Source organism: Phyllobates terribilis, unplaced genomic scaffold (genome assembly GCF_046119375.1).
Source record: "Phyllobates terribilis strain yellow unplaced genomic scaffold, ASM4611937v1 Scaffold_9__5_contigs__length_417890890, whole genome shotgun sequence".
Classification (NCBI taxonomy): domain Eukaryota; kingdom Metazoa; phylum Chordata; class Amphibia; order Anura; family Dendrobatidae; genus Phyllobates; species Phyllobates terribilis.
Window position 1 is genome coordinate 191,976,337 of NW_027362769.1, and position 20,997 is coordinate 191,997,333.

The following is a 20,997-nucleotide window of genomic DNA, read 5'->3' on the forward strand; positions in this document are numbered from 1 at the left end:
ACAGCAGAATAGTGACTGCAGCTCTGGAGGTGACTGGAGGATAAGACACAATGTAACAGCAGAATAGTGAGTGCAGCTCTGGAGGTGACTGGAGGATAAGACATGATGTAACAGCAGAAGAGTGAGTGCAGCTCTGGAGGTGACTGGAGGATAAGACATGATGTAACAGCAGAATAGTGACTGCAGCTCTGGAGGTGACTGGAGGATAAGACATGATGTAACAGCAGAATAGTGACTGCAGCTTTGGAGGTGACTGGAGGATAAGACACGATGTAACAGCAGAAGAGTGACTGCAGCTCTGGAGGTGACTGGAGGATAAGACATGATGTAACAGCAGAATAATGAGTGCAGCTCTGGAGGTGACTGAAGGATAAGACACGATGTAACAGCAGAATAGTGACGGCAGCTCTGGAGGTGACTGGAGGATAAGATGTAACAGCAGTATAGTGACGGCAGCTCTGGAGGTGACTGGAGGATAAGACACGATGTAACAGCAGAATAGTGAGTGCAGCTCTGGAGGTGACTGGAGGATAAGACACGATGTAACAGCAGAATAATGAGTGCAGCTCTGGAGGTGACTGGAGAATAAGACATGATGTAACAGCAGAATAGTGACTGCAGCTCTGGAGGTGACTGGAGGATAAGACACGATGTAACAGCAGAATAGTGACGGCAGCTCTGGAGGTGACTGGAGGATAAGATGTAACAGCAGTATAGTGACTGCAGCTTTGGAGGTGACTGGAGGATAAGACATGATGTAACAGCAGAAGAGTGACCGCAGCTCTGGAGGTGACTGGAGGATAAGAGATGATGTAACAGCAGAGTAGTGACTGCAGCTCAGGAGGTGACTGGAGGATAAGACATGATGTAACAGCAGAAGAGTGACCGCAGCTCTGGAGGTGACTGGAGGATAAGACCTGATGTGCTTGAGGGGTGCATGCGTGCTGGGTTGTGCACGCGTCTTCTTGTGCACAGTGGCTTCGGAGATAAGTGGCAGTTATTTCAGAGTCAGTTATTTCAGAGGCAGTTAGTCGGGGCAGGAGTCAGGTAACCAACACTTTGACCACTTACTCTCTTTTAACTATGTTTCTGTTAGCGCTCACTTTTTTCTCTATAATCCTCCAATTTCTAGTAACCCCTCAAATCCCTACACCTAGTAAGGAACTCTTCATCTCTCCCTCCATCCTCCCCATTCATCTCACCTCCTCCTCAGAATTATTCCTCAACATTCAATCCTGGATCTCCAAACACAGACAGCCACCTCATGCTCTCTCTTGCTCCCACCTGCTAACACTTTCTCTGCTCCTCCTCGCTGCTGGAGATATCTCTCCAAATCCTGGTCCTCCTCGCCATATCCCCACAGTTACTTCTACCTCCTATCCACGACCTTCCACAAACTATCCACGACCTTCCACAACCCTTCTAACCTCATACCCATCCAACTAATCCCCACTTCCTCAGTTGCTCTAACAGGAGCTCTCTGGAACGCTCGCTCCGTCTGCAACAAACTTTCCTACATCCACGACCTTTTCATCACTAACAAACTTTCCTTCCTCGCCATCACCGAAACCTGGCTCACCCCTTCTGACCTCTGACACAGCCTCCCCAGCTGCACTTTCATATGGCGGATTCCACCTTTCCCACACCCCCTGCCCCAACGGCAAACATGGCGGAGGCGTAGGTTTTCTTCTGTCAGATACCTGCGCTTTCACCCAAATATCACTGCCACCCTCTGTTACACTCCCCTCTTTTGAGGTGCACTGTGTGCGTATCTATTCCCCCCTCTGACCTCCAACCGGCCGTCATTTACCGACCCCCAGGACTAGCCACCACCTTCTTAGACCACTTCTCCACCTGGCTGCTTCACTTCCTTTCCGCTGACATCCCCACTATCATAATGTGTGACTTCAACATCCCCATTGACACTTCCCACTCGTCTGTCTCTAAGCTTATATCCCTCACTTCCTCCTTCGGCCTCGCTCAATGGTCTTCGGCAGCTACTCATAAAGATGGCCACACACTGGACCTCATGTTCACCCGCCTCGGTTCCCTATCTAACCTCTCTAACTCACCTCTCCCTCTCTCGGACCACAACCTACTCACATTCTCTTCTCTCTCCTCTCCGGGTGCACAACCCCCACTCCACAAACTTATACACGCTCGCAGAAACCTCAAATACCTTGACCTACACTCTCTCTCTGAATCCCTTCTCCCTCTTACAGACATAAATTCCTTACACAATGCAGACGTTGCTGCTGCTTCATATAACACCACAATAGCTGCAGCTCTCGACTCGATTGCCCCTCTCACACACACCAAAGCTCGCACAATCAACAGGCAACCCTGGCACACCAAACTTACTAAAGAACTGCGACGGGCCTCCATGGTTGCGGATCGAAGATGGAAAAGGTCTCACTCCATCGAGCACTTCATCGCATTCAAACAATCCCTCACTATCTTCAAGTCCACACTCAATACAGCAAAACAAACCTACTCCTCATCTCTCATATCCTCCCTGTCTCACAACCCTAAACAGCTATTTAACACTTTCAATTCTCTCCTTCGTCCCCCAGCACCTCCTCCCTCTTCTCTCATCTCAGCCGAAGACTTTGCCTCATTCTTCAAGCAGAAGATTGACACCATCAGACAAAGCTTTTGCCTAAAGTCCGCACAACCCCTCCTCATATCTACTCAACCCTTCTCCTCCAAACCCCACTTTTCCACCATTACAGAAGGTCAAGTCTCCTCCTTACTCTCCAAATCACACCTCACCACCTGCGAACTTGGCCCAATCCCATCCCACCTCATCCCTAACCTTACCACAGTCTTCATCCCAACCCTAACCCACCTCTTCAACCCGTCACTAACAACCGGTGTCTTCCCCTCATGTTTCAAACAGGCCTCAATCACACCCATCCTCAAAAAGCCCTCCCTTGACCCATCCTCTGTGTCTAGCTACCGCCCCATATCACTCCTCCCCTTAGCATCAAAACTACTACAACAACATGTCCACCTTGAACTGTCCTCCCACCTCTCCTCCTGCTCCCTCTTCGACCGCCTACAATCTGGTTTCCGACCGCATCACTCGACTGAAACTGCCCTGACCAAAGTCACCAATGACCTACTAAATGCCAAATCCAAGCGACACTACTCCATCCTCCTCCTCCTGCACCTGTCCTCCTCCTCCTGGACCTGTCCTCCTCCTCCTCCTGGACCTGTCCTCCTCCTCCTCCTGGACCTGTCCTCCTCCTCCTCCTGGACCTGTCCTCCTCCTCCTCCTGGACCTGTCCTCCTCCTCCTCCTGGACCTGTCCTCTGCCTTTGACACAGTGGACCATTCCCTCTTACTACAGACTCTCTCATCTCTCGGCATCACAGACTTGGCCCTATCCTGGATCTCCTCATACCTAACAGACCGGACATTCAGCGTCTCCCACTCACACACCACCTCTTCATCTCGCCCCCTATCTGTCGGTGTCCCCCAAGGCTCAGTTCTAGGACCCCTGCTCTTCTCCATCTACACCTTCGGCCTGGGACAGCTCATAGAGTCTCACGGCTTTCAGTATCACCTCTATGCTGATGACACACAGATCTACCTCTCTGGACCCGATATCTGCTCTCTACTAACCAGAATCCCACAATGTCTGTCCGCCATCTCATCCTTCTTCTCTGCTAAATTTCTAAAACTTAACATGGATAAAACAGAATTCATCATCTTTCCACCATTTCATTCACATCCCCCATCTGACCTATCCATTATAGTCAATGGCTGCCCACTCTCCCCAGTCCCTCAAGCTCTCTGCCTTGGGGTAACCCTGGACTCTGATCTCTCCTTCAAACCACATATCCAAGCCCTTTCCACTTCCTGCCGACTCCAACTCAAAAATATCTCCCGGATCCGCACATTCCTCAACCATGAATCTGCAAAAACACTAGTGCACCCTCATCATCTCCCGCCTTGACTACTGCAACCTCCTGCTCTGTGGCCTCCCCTCTAACACTCTCACACCCCTCCAATCCATCCTAAACTCTGCCGCCCGACTAATCCACCTGTCCCCCCGCTATTCCCCGGCCTCTCCTCTCTGTCAATCCCTTCACTGGCTCCCCATTACTCAGAGACTCCAGATCAAAACCCTAACCATGGCATACAAAGCCATCCACAACCTGTCTCCTCCATATATCTCTGACCTAGTCTCCCGCTACATACCCGCACGCAGGCTCCGATCCTCACAAGATCTCCTTCTCTACTCCCCTCTTATCTCCTCCTCCCACAATCGCATACAAGATTTCTCCCGTGCTTCCCCCCTACTCTGGAACTCTCCACCCCAACACATCAGACTCTCACCTACCATGGAGACCTTCAAAAGAAACCTGAAGACCCACCTCTTCCGACAAGCCTACAACCTGCAGTAACCACCACTGCATCACATTACTGCATGACCTCCTCTACCCTCACCTACTGTATCCTCACCCATCCCCTGTAGACTGTGAGCCCTCGCGGGCAGGGTCCTCGCTCCACCATACTGCTCCACGACCAGCTCTACCCTCACCTACTGTATCCTCACCCATCCCCTGTAGATTGTGAGCCCTCGCGGGCAGGGTCCTCGCTCCACCATACCGCTGCACGACCAGCTCTACCCTCACCTACTGTATCCTCACCCATCCCTTGTAGACTGTGAGCCCTCGCGGGCAGAGTCCTCGCTCCACCATACCGCTGCACGACCAGCTCTAACCTCACCTACTGTATCCTCACCCATCCCCTGTAGATTGTGAGCCCTCGCGGGCAGGGTCCTCGCTCCACCATACTGCTGCTCGACCAGCTCTACCCTCACCTACTGTATCCTCACCCATCCCCTGTAGATTGTGAGCCCTCGCGGGCAGGGTCCTCGCTCCACCATACCGCTGCACGACCAGCTCTACTCTCACCTACTGTATCCTCACCCATCCCTTTTAGACTGTGAGCCCTCGCGGGCAGGGTCCGCGCTCCACCATACCGCTGCACGACCAGCTCTGCCCTCACCTACTGTATCCTCACCCATCCCCTGTAGACTGTGAGCCCTCGCGGGCAGGGTCCTCGCTCCACCATACTGCTCCACGACCAGCTCTACCCTCAACTACTGTATCCTCACCCATCCCCTGTAGATTGTGAGCCCTCGCGGGCAGGGTCCTCGCTCCACCATACCGCTGCACGACCAGCTCTACTCTCACCTACTGTATCCTCACCCATCCCTTTTAGACTGTGAGCCCTCGCGGGCAGGGTCCTCGCTCCACCATACCGCTGCACGACCAGCTCTACCCTCACCTACTGTATCCTCACCCATCCCTTGTAGACTGTGAGCTCTCGGGTGCAGGGTCCTCGCTCCACCATACTGCTGCACGACCAGCTCTACCCTCACCTACTGTATCCTCACCCATCCCTTGTAGATTGTGAGCCCTTGCGGGCAGGGTCCTCGCTCCACCATACCGCTCCACGACCAGCACTGCCCTCACCTACTGTATCCTCACCCATCCCTTGTAGACTGTGAGCCCTCGCGGGCAGGGTCCTCGCTCCACCATACCTCTGCACGACCAGCTCTACCCTCACCTACTGTATCCTCACCCATCCCCTGTAGACTGTGAGCCCTCGCGGGCAGGGTCCTCGCTCCACCATACCGCTGCACGACCAGCTCTACCCTCACCTACTGTATCCTCACCCATCCCTTGTAGACTGTGAGCCCTCGCGGGCAGGGTCCTGTCTCCACCATACCGCTGCACGACCAGCTCTACCCTCACCTACTGTATCCTCACCCATCCCCTGTAGACTGTGAGCCCTCGCGGGCAGGGTCCTCGCTCCACCATACCGCTGCACGACCAGCTCTACCCTCACCTACTGTATCCTCACCCATCCCCTGTAGACTGTGAGCCCTCGCGGGCAGGGTCCTCGCTCCACCATACCGCTGCTCGACCAGCTCTACCCTCACCTACTGTATCCTCACCCATCCCTTGTAGACTGTGAGCCCTCGCGGGCAGGGTCCTGTCTCCACCATACCGCTCCACGACCAGCTCTACCCTCACCTACTGTATCCTCACCCATCCCTTGTAGATTGTGAGCCCTTGCGGGCAGGGTCCTCGCTCCACCATACCGCTGCACGACCAGCTCTACCCTCACCTACTGTATCCTCACCCATCCCTTGTAGACTGTGAGCCCTCGCGGGCAGGGTCCTCGCTCCACCATACCGCTGCACGACCAGCTCTGCCCTCACCTAGTGTATCCTCACCCATCCCTTGTAGATTGTGAGCCCTTGAGGGCAGGGTCCTCGCTCCACCATACCGCTCCACGACCAGCACTGCCCTCACCTACTGTATCCTCACCCATCCCTTGTAGACTGTGAGCCCTTGAGGGCAGGGTCCTCGCTCCACCATACCGCTCCATGACCAGCTCTACCCTCACCTACTGTATCCTCACCCATCCCTTGTAGATTGTGAGCCCTTGAGGGCAGGGTCCTCGCTCCACCATACCGCTCCACGACCAGCACTGCCCTCACCTACTGTATCCTCACCCATCCCTTGTAGACTGTGAGCCCTCGCGGGCAGGGTCCTCGCTCCACCATACCGCTGCACGACCAGCTCTGCCCTCACCTACTGTATCCTCACCCATCCCCTGTAGACTGTGAGCCCTCGCGGGCAGGGTCCTCGCTCCACCATACCGATGCACGACCAGCTCTACACTCACCTACTGTATCCTCACCCATCCCTTGTAGACTGTGAGCCCTCGCGGGCAGGGTCCTGTCTCCACCATACCGCTGTACGACCAGCTCTACCCTCACCTACTGTATCCTCACCCATCCCCTGTAGACTGTGAGCCCTCGCGGGCAGGGTCCTGTCTCCACCATACCGCTGCACGACCAGCTCTACCCTCACCTACTGTATCCTCACCCATCCCTTGTAGACTGTGAGCCCTCGCGGGCAGGGTCCTCGCTCCACCATACCGCTCCACGACCAGCACTACCCTCACCTACTGTATCCTCACCCATCCCCTGTAGACTGTGAGCCCTCGCGGGCAGGGTCCTCGCTCCTCCTGTACCAGTCGCTGACTCGTTTTGTTAAGATTATGTAAATGTTTTTTGCTATGTATACCCCTATAACATGTAAAGCGCCATGGAATAAATGGCGCTATAATAATAAATAATAATAATAATAATGTAACAGCGGAAGAGTGACCACAGCTCTGGAGGTGACTGGAGGATAAGACATGATGTAACAGTAGAAGAGTGACTGCAGCTCTGGAGGTGACTGGAGGATAAGCTGTAACAGCAGAATAGTGACTGCAGCTCTGGAGGTGACTGGAGGATAAGCTGTAACAGCAGAATAGTGACTGCAGCTCTGGAGGTGACTGGAGGATAAGCTATAACGGCAGAATAGTGACTGCAGCTCTGGAGGTGACTGGAGGATAAGCTGTAACAGCAGAATAGTGACTGCAGCTCTGGAGGTGACTGGAGGATAAGCTATAACAGCAGAATAGTGAGTGCAGCTCTGGAGGTGACTGGAGGATAAGCTATAACAGCAGAATAGTGAGTGCAGCTCTGGAGGTGACTGGAGGATAAGCTGTAACAGCAGAAGAGTGACTGCAGCTCTGGAGGTGACTGGAGGATAAGCTGCAACAGCAGAATAGTGACTGCAGCTCTGGAGGTGACTGGAGGATAAGCTGTAACAGCAGAATAGTGACTGCAGCTCTGGAGGTGACTGGAGGATAAGCTATAACAGCAGAATAGTGAGTGCAGCTCTGGAGGTGACTGGAGGATAAGAGGTGGTGAAACAGTTGGTGAATACTACAACCCTCATGGTGGCGTTACCTCCTGGCCGGTCTCTGGCTCTCAGCTTTCCGGGCTGCTGGTTCAGGACGGTGCACACAGCGTGAGGACTGGACAGATTCATGGGAAATCTCAGCTTCTGGAACTCTGTGACCTGTAGCGGACAGGCGAGCGGTCAGCGTGACGGGGGTCAGTGTGACGGGGGTCAGCGTGATGAGGGGGGGGGGGTCAGCGTGACGGGGGTCAGCGTGATGAGGGGGGGGTCAGCGTGATGATGGTCAGCGTGATGGGGGTCAGCGTGATGATGGTTAGCGTGACGGGGGTCAGAATAATGATGGTTAGCACGACGGGGGTCAGCGTGATGATGGTCAGCGTGATGGGGGTCAGCGTGACGGGGGTCAGCGTAATGATGGTCAGCGTGACGGGGGTCAGTGTAATGATGGTCAGCGTGACGGGGGTCAGCGTGATGATGGTCAGCGTGACGGGGGTCAGCGTGATGATGGTCAGCATGACGGGGGTCAGCGTGATGATGTTCAGCGTGACGAGGGTCAGCGTGATGATGTTCAGCGTGACGAGGGTCAGCGTGATGATGTTCAGCGTGACGAGGGTCAGCGTGATGATGGTCAGCGTGACGGGGGTCACCGTGATGATGGTCAGCATGACGGGGGTTAGCGTGATGATGGTCAGCGTGACGGGGGTCAGCGTGATGATGGTTAGCTAGACGGGGGTCAGCGTGATGATGGTCAGCATGACGGGGGTCAGCGTGATGATGGTCAGCATGACGGGGGTCAGCGTGATGATGTTCAGCGTGACGAGGGTCAGCGTGATGATGTTCAGCGTGACGAGGGTCAGCGTGATGATGTTCAGCGTGACGAGGGTCAGCGTGATGATGGTCAGCGTGACGAGGGGGGGGGTCAGCGTGATGATGGTCAGCATGACGGGGGTCAGCGTGATGATGGTCAGCATGACGGGGGTCAGCGTGATGATGGTCAGCATGACGGGGGTCAGCGTGATGATGTTCAGCGTGACGAGGGTCAGCGTGATGATGTTCAGCGTGACGAGGGTCAGCGTGATGATGTTCAGCGTGACGAGGGTCAGCGTGATGATGGTCAGCGTGACGGGGGTCAGCGTGATGATGGTCAGCATGACGGGGGTCAGCGTGATGATGGTCAGCGTGACGGGGGTCAGCGTGATGATGGTCAGCGTGATGATGGTCAGCGTGACGGGGGTCAGCGTGATGATGGTCAGCATGACGGGGGTCAGCGTGATGATGGTCAGCGTGATGATGTTCAGCGTGATGATGGTCAGCGTGATGATGGTCAGCGTGACGGGGGTCAGCGTGATGATGGTCAGCGTGATGATGGTCAGCGTGACGGGGGTCAGCGTGATGATGGTCAGCATGACGGGGGTCAGCGTGATGATGGTCAGCGTGACGGGGGTCAGCGTGATGATGGTCAGCGTGATGATGGTCAGCGTGACGGGGGTCAGCGTGATGATGGTTAGCTAGACGGGGGTCACCGTAATGATGGTCAGCGTGACGGGGGTCAGCGTGATGATGGTCAGCATGACGGGGGTCAGCGTGATGATGGTCAGCGTGACGGGGGTCAGCGTGATGATGCTCAGCGTGATGATGATCAGCGTGACGGGGGTCAGCGTGATGATGGTCAGCATGACAGGGGTCAGTGTGATGATGGTCAGCGTGACGGGGGTCAGCGTGATGATGGTCAGTGTGACGACGGCTCTAGTCAGCAGCTGTGACGGAGCACTTACCTGTGACGCGCTTTGCTGCAGACTCTGCAGATGCTTCTTCTTACGGGACACCCCATACGGTCTCTGTCCACCCTGGAGTCGCCCTTTGGGTGAGTTCTGCTCCTCGGGCTGCACCGTCCTGATGAGATTATAGAGCAGTATATAATATCCAGCTGGCGCTCCATGTTGTACACGTGGCTGGCAGATGTAGACTCCCCAGTGACCCCAATTATTCCCATCTCCAAGATCCTATCCCAATATGTTGTATAGTTCTTCTGATGCGCTGTCTCTTTCCCCATGTGTAGGGCATTCCAGGTCCTTAGGTATCCATGGTTACAAGAACTAGCAACTAGCTACCTCACTGTCACTATATGAGTGGATGTAACCATGGATACCTAAGCTACTGCAATGCCCTGCACATGGTGTAAAAGACACAGCGAATCAGAAGAACTGTACTACATTTCTAATTGGAGGTATTTGCTAATATTATTATTATTACACCTACTACATATTGGGATAGGATCTTGGAGATGGGAACACCCCTTTAAAAAGCAGCGGTCAGCAGCATTTTACTGAGTAGAGTACAGACGGGGCCCATCGGAGCCTGCGGAGAAGGAAGACGGAGAAGGAAGACGGAGAAGGAAGAAGGAGAAGGAAGAAGGAGAAGGAAGAAGGAGAAGGAAGACGAAGAAGGAAGACGAAGAAGGAAGACGGAGAAGGAAGACGGAGAAGGAAGACGGAGAAGGAAGACGGAGAAGGAAGACGGAGAAGGAAGACGGAGAAGGAAGACGGAGAAGGAAGACGGAGAAGGAAGACGGAGAAGGAAGACGGAGAAGGAAGACGGAGAAGGAAGACGGAGAAGGAAGACGGAGAAGAAAGACGGAGAAGGAAGACGGAGAAGGAAGACGGAGAAGGAAGACGGAGAAGGAAGACGGAGAAGGAAGACGGAGAAGGAAGACGGAGAAGGAAGACGGAGAAGGAAGACGGAGAAGGAAGACGGAGAAGGAAGACGGAGAAGAAAGACGGAGAAGAAAGACGGAGAAGGAAGACGGAGAAGGAAGACGGAGAAGGAAGACGGAGAAGGAAGACGGAGAAGGAAGACGGAGAAGGAAGACGGAGACGGAAGACGGAGACGGAAGACGGAGAAGGAAGACGGAGAAGGAAGACGGAGAAGGGAGCCTGCGTGCGGGAAGACGGAGAAGGGAGCCTGCGTGCGGGAACACGGGGGAGCCTGCGTGCGGGAACACGGGGGAGCCTGCGTGCGGGAACACGGGGGAGCCTGCGTGCGGGAACACAGGGGGAGCCTGCGTGCGGGAACACGGGGGGAGCCTGCGTGCGGGAACACGGGGGGAGCCTGCGTGCGGGAACACGGGGGGAGCCTGCGTGCGGGAACACGGGGGAGCCTGCGTGCGGGAACACGGGGGAGCCTGCGTGCGGGAACACGGGGGAGCCTGTGTGCGGGAACACGGGGGAGCCTGCGTGCGGGAACACGGGGGAGCCTGTGTGCGGGAACACGGGGGGAGCCTGTGTGCGGGAACCTGCGTGCGGGAATACGGGGGAGCCTGCGTGCGGAAACACGGGGGGGCCTGCGTGCGGGAATACGGGGGAGCCTGCGTGCGGGAACACGGGGGAACCTGCGTGCGGGAACACGGGGGAGCCTGCGTGCGGGAACACGGGGGAGCCTGCGTGCGGGAACACGGGGGAACCTGCGTGCGGGAACACGGGGGAGCCTGCGTGCGGGAACACGGGGGGAGCTTGCGTGCGGGAACACGGGGGAACCTGCGTGCGGGAACACGGGGGAGCCTGTGTGCGGGAACACGGGGGAGCCTGTGTGCGGGAACACGGGGGAGCCTGCGTGCGGGAACACGGGGGAGCCTGTGTGCGGGAACACGGGGGAGCCTGTGTGCGGGAACATGGGGGAGCCTGCGTGCGGGAACACGGGGGAGCCTGCGTGCGGGAACACGGGGGAGCCTGTGTGCGGGAACACGGGGGGAGCCTGCGTGCGGGAACACGGGGGAGCCTGCGTGCGGGAACACGGGGGGGCCTGCGTGCGGGAAGAAGGGGGGGCCTGTGTGCGGGAAGAAGGGGGGGCCTGTGTGCGGGAAGAAGGGGGGGCCTGTGTGCGGGAAGAAGGGGAGGCCTGTGTTCCCAGTCTGCCTTCTCCGTCTTCCGTCTCCGTCTGCCTTCTCCGTCTGCCGTCTCCGTCTGCTGTCTCCGTCTGCCTTCTCCGTCTGCCTTCTCCGTCAGCCTTCTCCGTCAGCCTTCTCCGTCAGCCTTCTACGTCAGCCTTCTACGTCAGCCTTCTACGTCAGCCTTCTACGTCAGCCTTCTACGTCAGCCTTCTACGTCAGCCTTCTCCGTCTGCCTTCTCCGTCTGCCTTCTCCGTCTGCCTTCTCCGTCTGCCTTCTCCGTCTGCCTTCTCCGTCTGCCTTCTCCGTCTGCCTTCTCCGTCTGCCTTCTCCGTCTGCCTTCTCCGTCTGCCTTCTCCGTCTTCCTTCTCCGTCTTCCGTCGCCACAGGCTCCGATGGGCCCTGTCTGTACTCTGCTCAGTAAAATGCTGCCGACAGCTTCTCTTTCACCCTTCCTGTGCCGCTCCTCGCAGGACTGTACCTACCTTGTAGTCAGCAGAGGGCAGCACGTGCCAGTGACCACACAGACACGGGGTCGGGCATTGAATTCAGAGATCAGCAGCTCCAATCGGACCTGAGAGGTTCCATAGGTGGACGGAGTATAGTTGACAGTCACCTCAAGCTGCCCCCAGCCCGGGACCACCCCTGCAAGAGAGGAGAGAGCATCAGGCTACACTGACAATAGAGGGTTAATGCCAAAACCGCTGACCCCAATATACTGATTACATACAGAGATAACACAACCGCTGACCGTATCCAATACTACCCAACAGAACGCAGAGCGCAGCTCTGGAGTATAATACAAGATCAGTAATGTAACTGCACCAGCAGAATAGTGAGTGCAGCTCTGGAGGATAATACAGGATGTAACTCAGGATCAGAAATGTAATGTATGTACACAGTGACTGCACCAGCAGAATAGTGAGTGCAGCTCTGGAGTATAATACAGGAGGTAACTCAGGATCAGTAATATAATGTATGTACACAGTGACTGCACCAGCAGAATAGTGAGTGCAGCTCTGGAGTATAATACAGGATGTAACTCAGGATCAGTAATGTAATGTATGTACACAGTGACTGCACCAGCAGAATAGTGAGTGCAGCTCTGGAGTATAATACAGGAGGTAACTCAGGATCGGTAATGTAATGTATGTACACAGTGACTGCACCAGCAGAATAGTGAGTGCAGCTCTGGAGTATAATACAGGAGGTAACTCAGGATCAGTAATGTAATGTATGTACACAGTGACTGCACCAGCAGAATAGTGAGTGCAGCTCTGGAGTATAATACAGGATGTAACTCAGGATCAGTAATGTAATGTATGTACACAGTGACTGCACAAGCAGAATAGTGAGTGCAGCTCTGGAGTATAATACAGGAGGTAACTCAGGATCAGTAATGTAATGTATGCACACAGTGACTGCACCAGCAGAATAGTGAGTGCAGCTCTGGAGTATAATACAGGAGGTAACTCAGGATCAGTAATGTAATCTATGCACACAGTGACTGCACCAGCAGAATAGTGAGTGCAGCTCTGGAGTATAATACAGGAGGTAACTCAGGATCAGTAATATAATGTATGTACACAGTGACTGCACCAGCAGAATAGTGAGTGCAGCTCTGGAGCATAATACAGGATGTAACTCAGGATCAGTAATGTAAAGTGTGTACACAGTGACTGCACCAGCAGAATAGTGAGTGCAGCTCTGGAGTATAATACAGGAGGTAACTCAGGATCAGTAATGCAATGTATGTACACAGTGACTGCACCAGCAGAACAGTGAGCGCAGCTCTGGAGTATAATACAGGAGGTAATTCAGGATCAGTAATGTAATGTATGTACACAGTGATTGCACCAGCAGAATAGTGAGAGCAGCTCTGGAGTATAATACAGGAGGTAACTCAGGATCAGTAATGTAATGTATGTACACAGTGACTGCACCAGCAGAATAGTGAGTGCAGCTCTGGAGTATAATACAGGAGGTAACTCAGGATCAGTAATGCAATGTATGTACACAGTGACTACACCAGCAGAATAGTGAGTGCAGCTCTGGAGTATAATACAGGATGTAACTCAGGATCAGTAATGCAATGTATGTACACAGTGACTGCACCAGCAGAATAGTGAGTGCAGCTCTGCAGTATAATACAGGAGGTAACTCAGGATCAGTAATGTAATGTATGTACACAGTGACTGCACCAGCAGAATAGTGAGTGCAGCTCTGGAGTATAATACAGGATGTAACTCAGCATCAGTAATGCAATGTATGTACACAGTGACTGCACCAGCAGAATAGTGAGTGCAGCTCTGGAGTATAATACAGGAGGTAACTCAGGATCAGTAATGTAATGTATGTACACAGTGACTGCACCAGCAGAATAGTGAGCGCAGCTCTGGAGTATAATACAGGAGGTAAATCAGGATCAGTAATGTAATGTATGTACACAGAGACTGCACCAGCAGAATAGTGAGTGCAGCTCTGGAGTATAATACAGGAGGTAACTCAGGATCAGTAATGTAATGTATGTACACAGTGACTGCACCAGCAGAATAGTGAGCGCAGCTCTGGAGTATAATACAGGAGGTAAATCAGGATCAGTAATGTAATGTATGTACACAGTGACTGCACCAGCAGAATAGTGAGTGCAGCTCTGGGGTATAATACAGGATGTAACTCAGCATCAGTAATGCAATGTATGTACACAGTGACTGCACCAGCAGAATAGTGAGTGCAGCTCTGGAGGATAATACAGGAGGTAACTCAGGATCAGTAATGTAATGTATGTACACAGTGATTGCACCAGCAGAATAGTGAGTGCAGCTCTGGAGTATAATACAGGAGGTAACTCAGGATCAGTAATGTAATGTATGTACACAGTGAATGCAACAGCAGAATAGTGAGTGCAGCTCTGGAGTATAATACAGAAGGTAACTCAGGATCAGTAATGTAATGTATGTACACAGTAACTGCACCAGCAGAATAGTGAGCGCAGCTCTGGAGTATAATACAGGATGTAACTCAGGATCAGTAATGTAATGTATGTACACAGTGACTGCACCAGCAGAATAGTGAGCGCAGCTCTGGAGTATAATACAGGAGGTAAATCAGGATCAGTAATGTAATGCATGTACACAGAGACTGCACCAGCAGAATAGTGAGTGCAGCTCTGGAGGATAATACAGGAGGTAACTCAGGATCAGTAATGTAATGTATGTACACAGTGACTGCACCAGCAGAATAGTGAGTGCAGCTCTGGAGTATAATACAGGATGTAACTCAGGATCAGTAATGTAATGTATGTACACAGTGAATGCACCAGCAGAATAGTGAGTGCAGCTCTGGAGTATAATACAGGAGGTAACTCAGGATCAGTAATGTAATGTATGTACACAGTGACTGCACCAGCAGAATAGTGAGCGCAGCTCTGGAGTATAATACAGGATGTAACACAGGATCAGTAATGTAATGTATGTACACAGTAATTGCACCAGCAGAATAGTGAGTGCAGCTCTGGAGTATAATACAGGAGGTAATTCGGGATCAGTAATGTAATGTATGTACACAGTGACTGCACCAGCAGAATAGTGAGTGCAGCTCTGGAGTATAATACAGGCGGTAACTCGGGATCAGTAATGTAATGTATGTACACTGTGACTGCACCAGCAGAATAGTGAGTGCAGCTCTGGAGTATAATACAGGAGGTAACTCAGGATCAGTAATGTAATGTATGTACACAGTGACTGCACCAGCAGAATAGTGAGTGCAGCTCTGGAGTATAATACAGGATGTAACTCAGCATCAGTAATGGAATGTATGTACACAGTGACTGCACCAGCAGAATAGTGAGTGCAGCTCTGGAGTATAATACAGGAGGTAACTCAGGATCAGTAATGTAATGTATGTACACAGTGACTGCACCAGCAGAATAGTGAGAGCAGCTCTGGAGTATAATACAGGATGTAACTCAGGATCAGTAATGTAATGTCTGTACACAGTGACTGCACCAGCAGAATAATGAGTGCAGCTCTGGAGTATAATACAGGATGTAACTCAGGATCAGTAATGTAGTGTATGTACACAGTGACTGCACCAGCAGAATAGTGAGTGCAGCTCTGGAGTATAATACAGGATGTAACTCAGGATCAGTAATGTAATGTATGTACACAGTGACTGCACCAGCAGAATAGTGAGTGCAGCTCTGGAGTATAATACAGGAGGTAACTCAGGATCAGTAATGTAATGTATGTACACAGTGACTGCACCAGCAGAATAGTGAGTGCAGCTCTGGAGTATAATACAGGATGTAACTCAGGATCAGTAATGTAATGTATGTACACAGTGACTGCACCAGCAGAATAGTGAGTGCAGCTCTGGAGTATAATACAGGAGGTAACTCAGGATCAGTAATGTAATGTATGTACACAGTGACTGCAGCAGCAGAATAGTGAGTGCAGCTCTGGAGTATAATACAGGAGGTAACTCAGGATCAGTAATGCAATGTATGTACACAGTGACTGCACCAGCAGAATAGTGAGTGCAGCTCTGGAGTATAATACAGGAGGTAACTCAGGATCAGTAATGTAATGTATGTACACAGTGACTGCACCAGCAGAATAGTGAGTGCAGCTCTGGAGTATAATACAGGAGGTAACTCGGGATCAGTAATGCAATGTATGTACACAGTGACTGCACCAGCAGAATAGTGAGTGCAGCTCTGGAGTATAATACAGGAGGTAACTCAGGATCAGTAATGTAATGTATGCACACAGTGACTGCACCAGCAGAATAGTGAGCGCAGCTCTGGAGTATAATACAGGAGGTAATTCAGGATCAGTAATATAATGTATGTACACAGTGACTGCACCAGCAGAATAGTGAGCGCAGCTCTGGAGTATAATACAGGAGGTAATTCAGGATCAGTAATGTAATGTATGTACACAGTGATTGCACCAGCAGAATAGTGAGTGCAGCTCTGGAGTATAATACAGGATGTAACTCAGGATCAGTAATGTAATGTATGTACACAGTGACTGCACCAGCAGAATAGTGAGTGCAGCTCTGGAGTATAATACAGGAGGTAACTCAGAATCAGTAATGTAATGTATGTACACAGTGACTGCACCAGCAGAATAGTGAGCGCAGCTCTGGAGTATAATACAGGATGTAACACAGGATCAGTAATGTAATGTATGTACACAGTAATTGCACCAGCAGAATAGTGAGTGCAGCTCTGGAGTATAATACAGGAGGTAACTCGGGATCAGTAATGTAATGTATGTACACAGTGACTGCACCAGCAGAATAGTGAGTGCAGCTCTGGAGTATAATACAGGATGTAACTCAGGATCAGTAATGTAATGTATGTACACAGTGACTGCACCAGCAGAATAGTGAGTACAGCTCTGGAGTATAATACAGGATGTTACTCAGGATCAGCAATGTAATGTATGTACACAGTGACTGCACCAGCAGAATAGTGAGTGCAGCTCTGGAGTATAATACAGGATGTAACTCAGGATCAGTAATGTAATGTATGTACACAGTGACTGCACCAGCAGAATAGTGAGTGCAGCTCTGGAGTATAATACAGGATGTAACTCAGGATCAGTAATGTAATGTATGTACACAGTAACTAAACCAGCAGAATAACGAGTGCAGCTCTGGAGTATAATACAGGATGTAACTCATGATCAATACAGGATCAGTAATGTAATGTATGTACACAGTGACTGCACCAGCAGAATAGCGAGTGCAGCTCTGGAGTATAATACAGGATGTAACTCAGGATCAGTAATGTAATGTATGTACACAGTGACTGCACCAGCAGAATAGTGAGTGCAGCTCTGGAGTATAATACAGGATGTAACACAGGATCAGTAATGTAATGTATGTACACAGTAATTGCACCAGCAGAATAGTGAGTGCAGCTCTGGAGTATAATACAGGAGGTAATTCGGGATCAGTAATGTAATGTATGTACACAGTGACTGCACCAGCAGAATAGTGAGTGCAGCTCTGGAGTATAATACAGGATGTAACTCAGGATCAGTAATGTAATGTATGTACACAGTGACTGCACCAGCAGAATAGTGAGTGCAGCTCTGGAGTATAATACAGGAGGTAACTCGGGATCAGTAATGTAATGTATGTACACAGTGACTGCACCAGCAGAATAGTGAGTACAGCTCTGGAGTATAATACAGGAGGTAACTCAGGATCAGTAATGTAATGTATGTACACAGTAATTGCACCAGCAGAATAGTGAGTGCAGCTCTGGAGTATAATACAGGAGGTAACTCGGGATCAGTAATGTAATGTATGTACACAGTGACTGCACCAGCAGAATAGTGAGTGCAGCTCTGGAGTATAATACAGGATGTAACTCAGGATCAGTAATGTAATGTATGTACACAGTGACTGCACCAGCAGAATAGTGAGTGCAGCTCTGGAGTATAATACAGGATGTAACTCAGGATCAGTAATGTAATGTATGTACACAGTGACTGCACCAGCAGAATAGTGAGTGCGGCTCTGGAGTATAATACAGGATGTAACTCAGCATCAGTAATGCAATGTATGTACACAGTGACTGCACCAGCAGAATAGTGAGTGCAGCTCTGGAGTATAATACAGGAGGTAACTCAGGATCAGTAATGTAATGTATGTACACAGTGACTGCACCAGCAGAATAGTGAGTGCAGCTCTGGAGTATAATACAGGATGTAACTCAGGATCAGTAATGTAATGTATGTACACAGTGACTGCACCAGCAGAATAGTGAGTGCAGCTCTGGAGTATAATACAGGATGTAACACAGGATCAGTAATGTAATGTATGTACACAGTGACTGCACCAGCAGAATAGTGAGTGCAGCTCTGGAGTATAATACAGGAGGTAACTCGGGATCAGTAATGTAATGTATGTACACAGTGACTGCACCAGCAGAATAGTGAGTGCAGCTCTGGAGTATAATACAGGATGTAACTCAGGATGAGTAATGTAATGTATGTACACAGTGACTGCACCAGCAGAATAGTGAGTGCAGCTCTGGAGTATAATACAGGATGTAACTCAGGATCAGTAATGTAATGTATGTACACAGTGACTGCACCAGCAGAATAGTGAGTGCAGCTCTGGAGTATAATACAGGAGGTAACTCAGGATCAGTAATGTAATGTATGTACACAGTGACTGCACCAGCAGAATAGTGAGTGCAGCTCTGAAGTATAATACAGGAGGTAACTCAGGATCAGTAATGTAATGTATGTACACAGTGACTGCACCAGCAGAATAGTGAGTGCAGCTCTGGAGTATAATACAGGATGTAACCTAGGATCAGTAATGTAATGTATGTACACAGTGACTGCACCAGCAGAATAGTGAGTGCAGCTCTGGAGGATAGCATTGGATATGCGCTGGTTCTGCAGATGACATGTGCTCTGTATATTGGGACAATCCTTTACAATCATTGTTGCTCTCGGGATCCTTCCTCGCTCGGCTCCGCGCTGCGATTGCTATTGATAGAGATTTGTCAGCGGCGCGGCTCTGACACGAGGACCCCGGGAATCGGATTACACTGACTGCCGCTCATTTCTTATTCTGGACATTATGAACATGAATTACATTATCGGATCATTGATTTTACTGCACTGAAGGGAACTGGTCCCAGGACATCATGTGCCGAGCGGAGACTCCTGATAACCAAGGCCTGATGAATGTGTGGTGATGGGGTCAGTGAGCAGTGACGGGGGGCGAGGAGACGCCCTCTTATCTACTGTGGAGGGTCTCAGGAACGCACCTGAAGACGGGGAGACGGTGAAGTCCTTGTGAAGAGGAGAACAGACGATGCAGAACTCAAAGTCAACCGGACAACGGCAGCACAAGCGGAGGATGTGGAGGGCACTGCGAGGAGAGAAGAGGAAGAGCAGGAGTGTGACCTGTGTGCAACGCTCCAGCCACCCCCAGAGCTGCACTCACTATACTGCTGTCACATCAGGTCTTATGCTCCAGCCACCCCCAGAGCTGCACTCACTATACTGCTGTCACATCAGGTCTTATGCTCCAGCCACCCCCAGAGCTGCACTCACTATACTGCTGTCACATCAGGTCTTATCCTCCAGCCACCCCCAGAGATGCACTCACTATACTGCTGTCACATCAGGTCTTATCCTCCAGCCACCCCCAGAGCTGCACTCACTATACTGCTGTCACATCAGGTCTTATGCTCCAGCCACCCCCAGAGCGGCACTCACTATACTGCTGTCACATCAGATCTTATCCTCCAGACACCCACAGAGCTGCACTCACTATACTGCTGTCACATCAGGTCTTATCCTCCAGCCACCACCAGAGCTGCACTCACTACACGGCTGTAACATCAGCTCTTATCCTCCAGCCACCCCCAGAGCGGCACTCACTATACTGCTATTACATCACGTCATATCTTCCAGCCACCCCGAGAGCTGCATTCACTATACTGCTGTCACATCAGGTCTTATGCTCCAGCCACCCCCAGAGCGGCACTCACTATACTGCTGTTACATCACGTCATATCCTCCAGCCACCCCCAGAGCTGCACTCACTATACTGCTGTCACATCAGGTCTCATCCCCAAGTCACCTCCAGAGCAGCATTCACTATACTGCTGTCACATCAGGTCTCATCCCCCAGTCACCTCCAGAGCAGCACTCACTATACGGCTGTCACATCAGCTCTTATCCTCCAGCCACCCCCAGAGCTGCACTCACTATACTGCTGTCACATCAGGTCTTATCCTCCAGCCACCCCCAGAGATGCACTCACTATACTGCTGTCACATCAGGTCTTATCCTCCAGCCAACCCCAGAGCTGCACTCACTATACTGCTGTCACATCAGGTCTTATGCTCCAGTCACCCCCCAGAGCTGCACTCACTATACTGCTGTCACATCAGGTCTTATGCTCCAGCCACCCCCAGAGCTGCACTCACTATACTGCTGTCACATCAGGTCTTATGCTCCAGCCACCCCCAGAGCTACACTCACTATACTGCTGTCACATCAGGTCTTATCCTCCAGCCACCCCCAGAGCTGCACTCACTATACTGCTGTCACATCAGATCTTATCCTCCAGCCACCCCCAGAGCTGCACTCACTATACTGTTGTCACATCAGGTCTTATCCTCCAGCCACCCCCAGAGCTGCACTCACTATACTGCTGTCACATCAGATTTTATCCTCCAGCCACCCCCAGAGCTGCACTCACTACACGGCTGACACATCAGGTCTCATCCCACAGTCACCTCCAGAGCAGCACTCACTATACTGCTGACACATCAGGTCTCATCC

At 51.5% G+C, this 20,997-nt stretch overlaps 1 protein-coding gene across 1 annotated transcript in view; it reads right to left on the reverse strand.

The window, feature by feature from the left end:
* CFAP221 (cilia and flagella associated protein 221) overlaps positions 1–20,997 on the reverse strand; it is a 214,888-nt gene that overhangs the window by 78,025 nt on the left and 115,866 nt on the right. Inside the window, exons 7-10 of the mRNA XM_073647564.1 lie at positions 19,470–19,573; positions 12,154–12,313; positions 9,560–9,677; positions 7,832–7,943 (exon numbers count right to left, since the gene is read on the reverse strand). Of these exons, the coding sequence (XP_073503665.1) occupies positions 7,832–7,943; positions 9,560–9,677; positions 12,154–12,313; positions 19,470–19,573 (494 nt within the window). The remainder of the gene's footprint in view (positions 1–7,831; positions 7,944–9,559; positions 9,678–12,153; positions 12,314–19,469; positions 19,574–20,997) is intronic.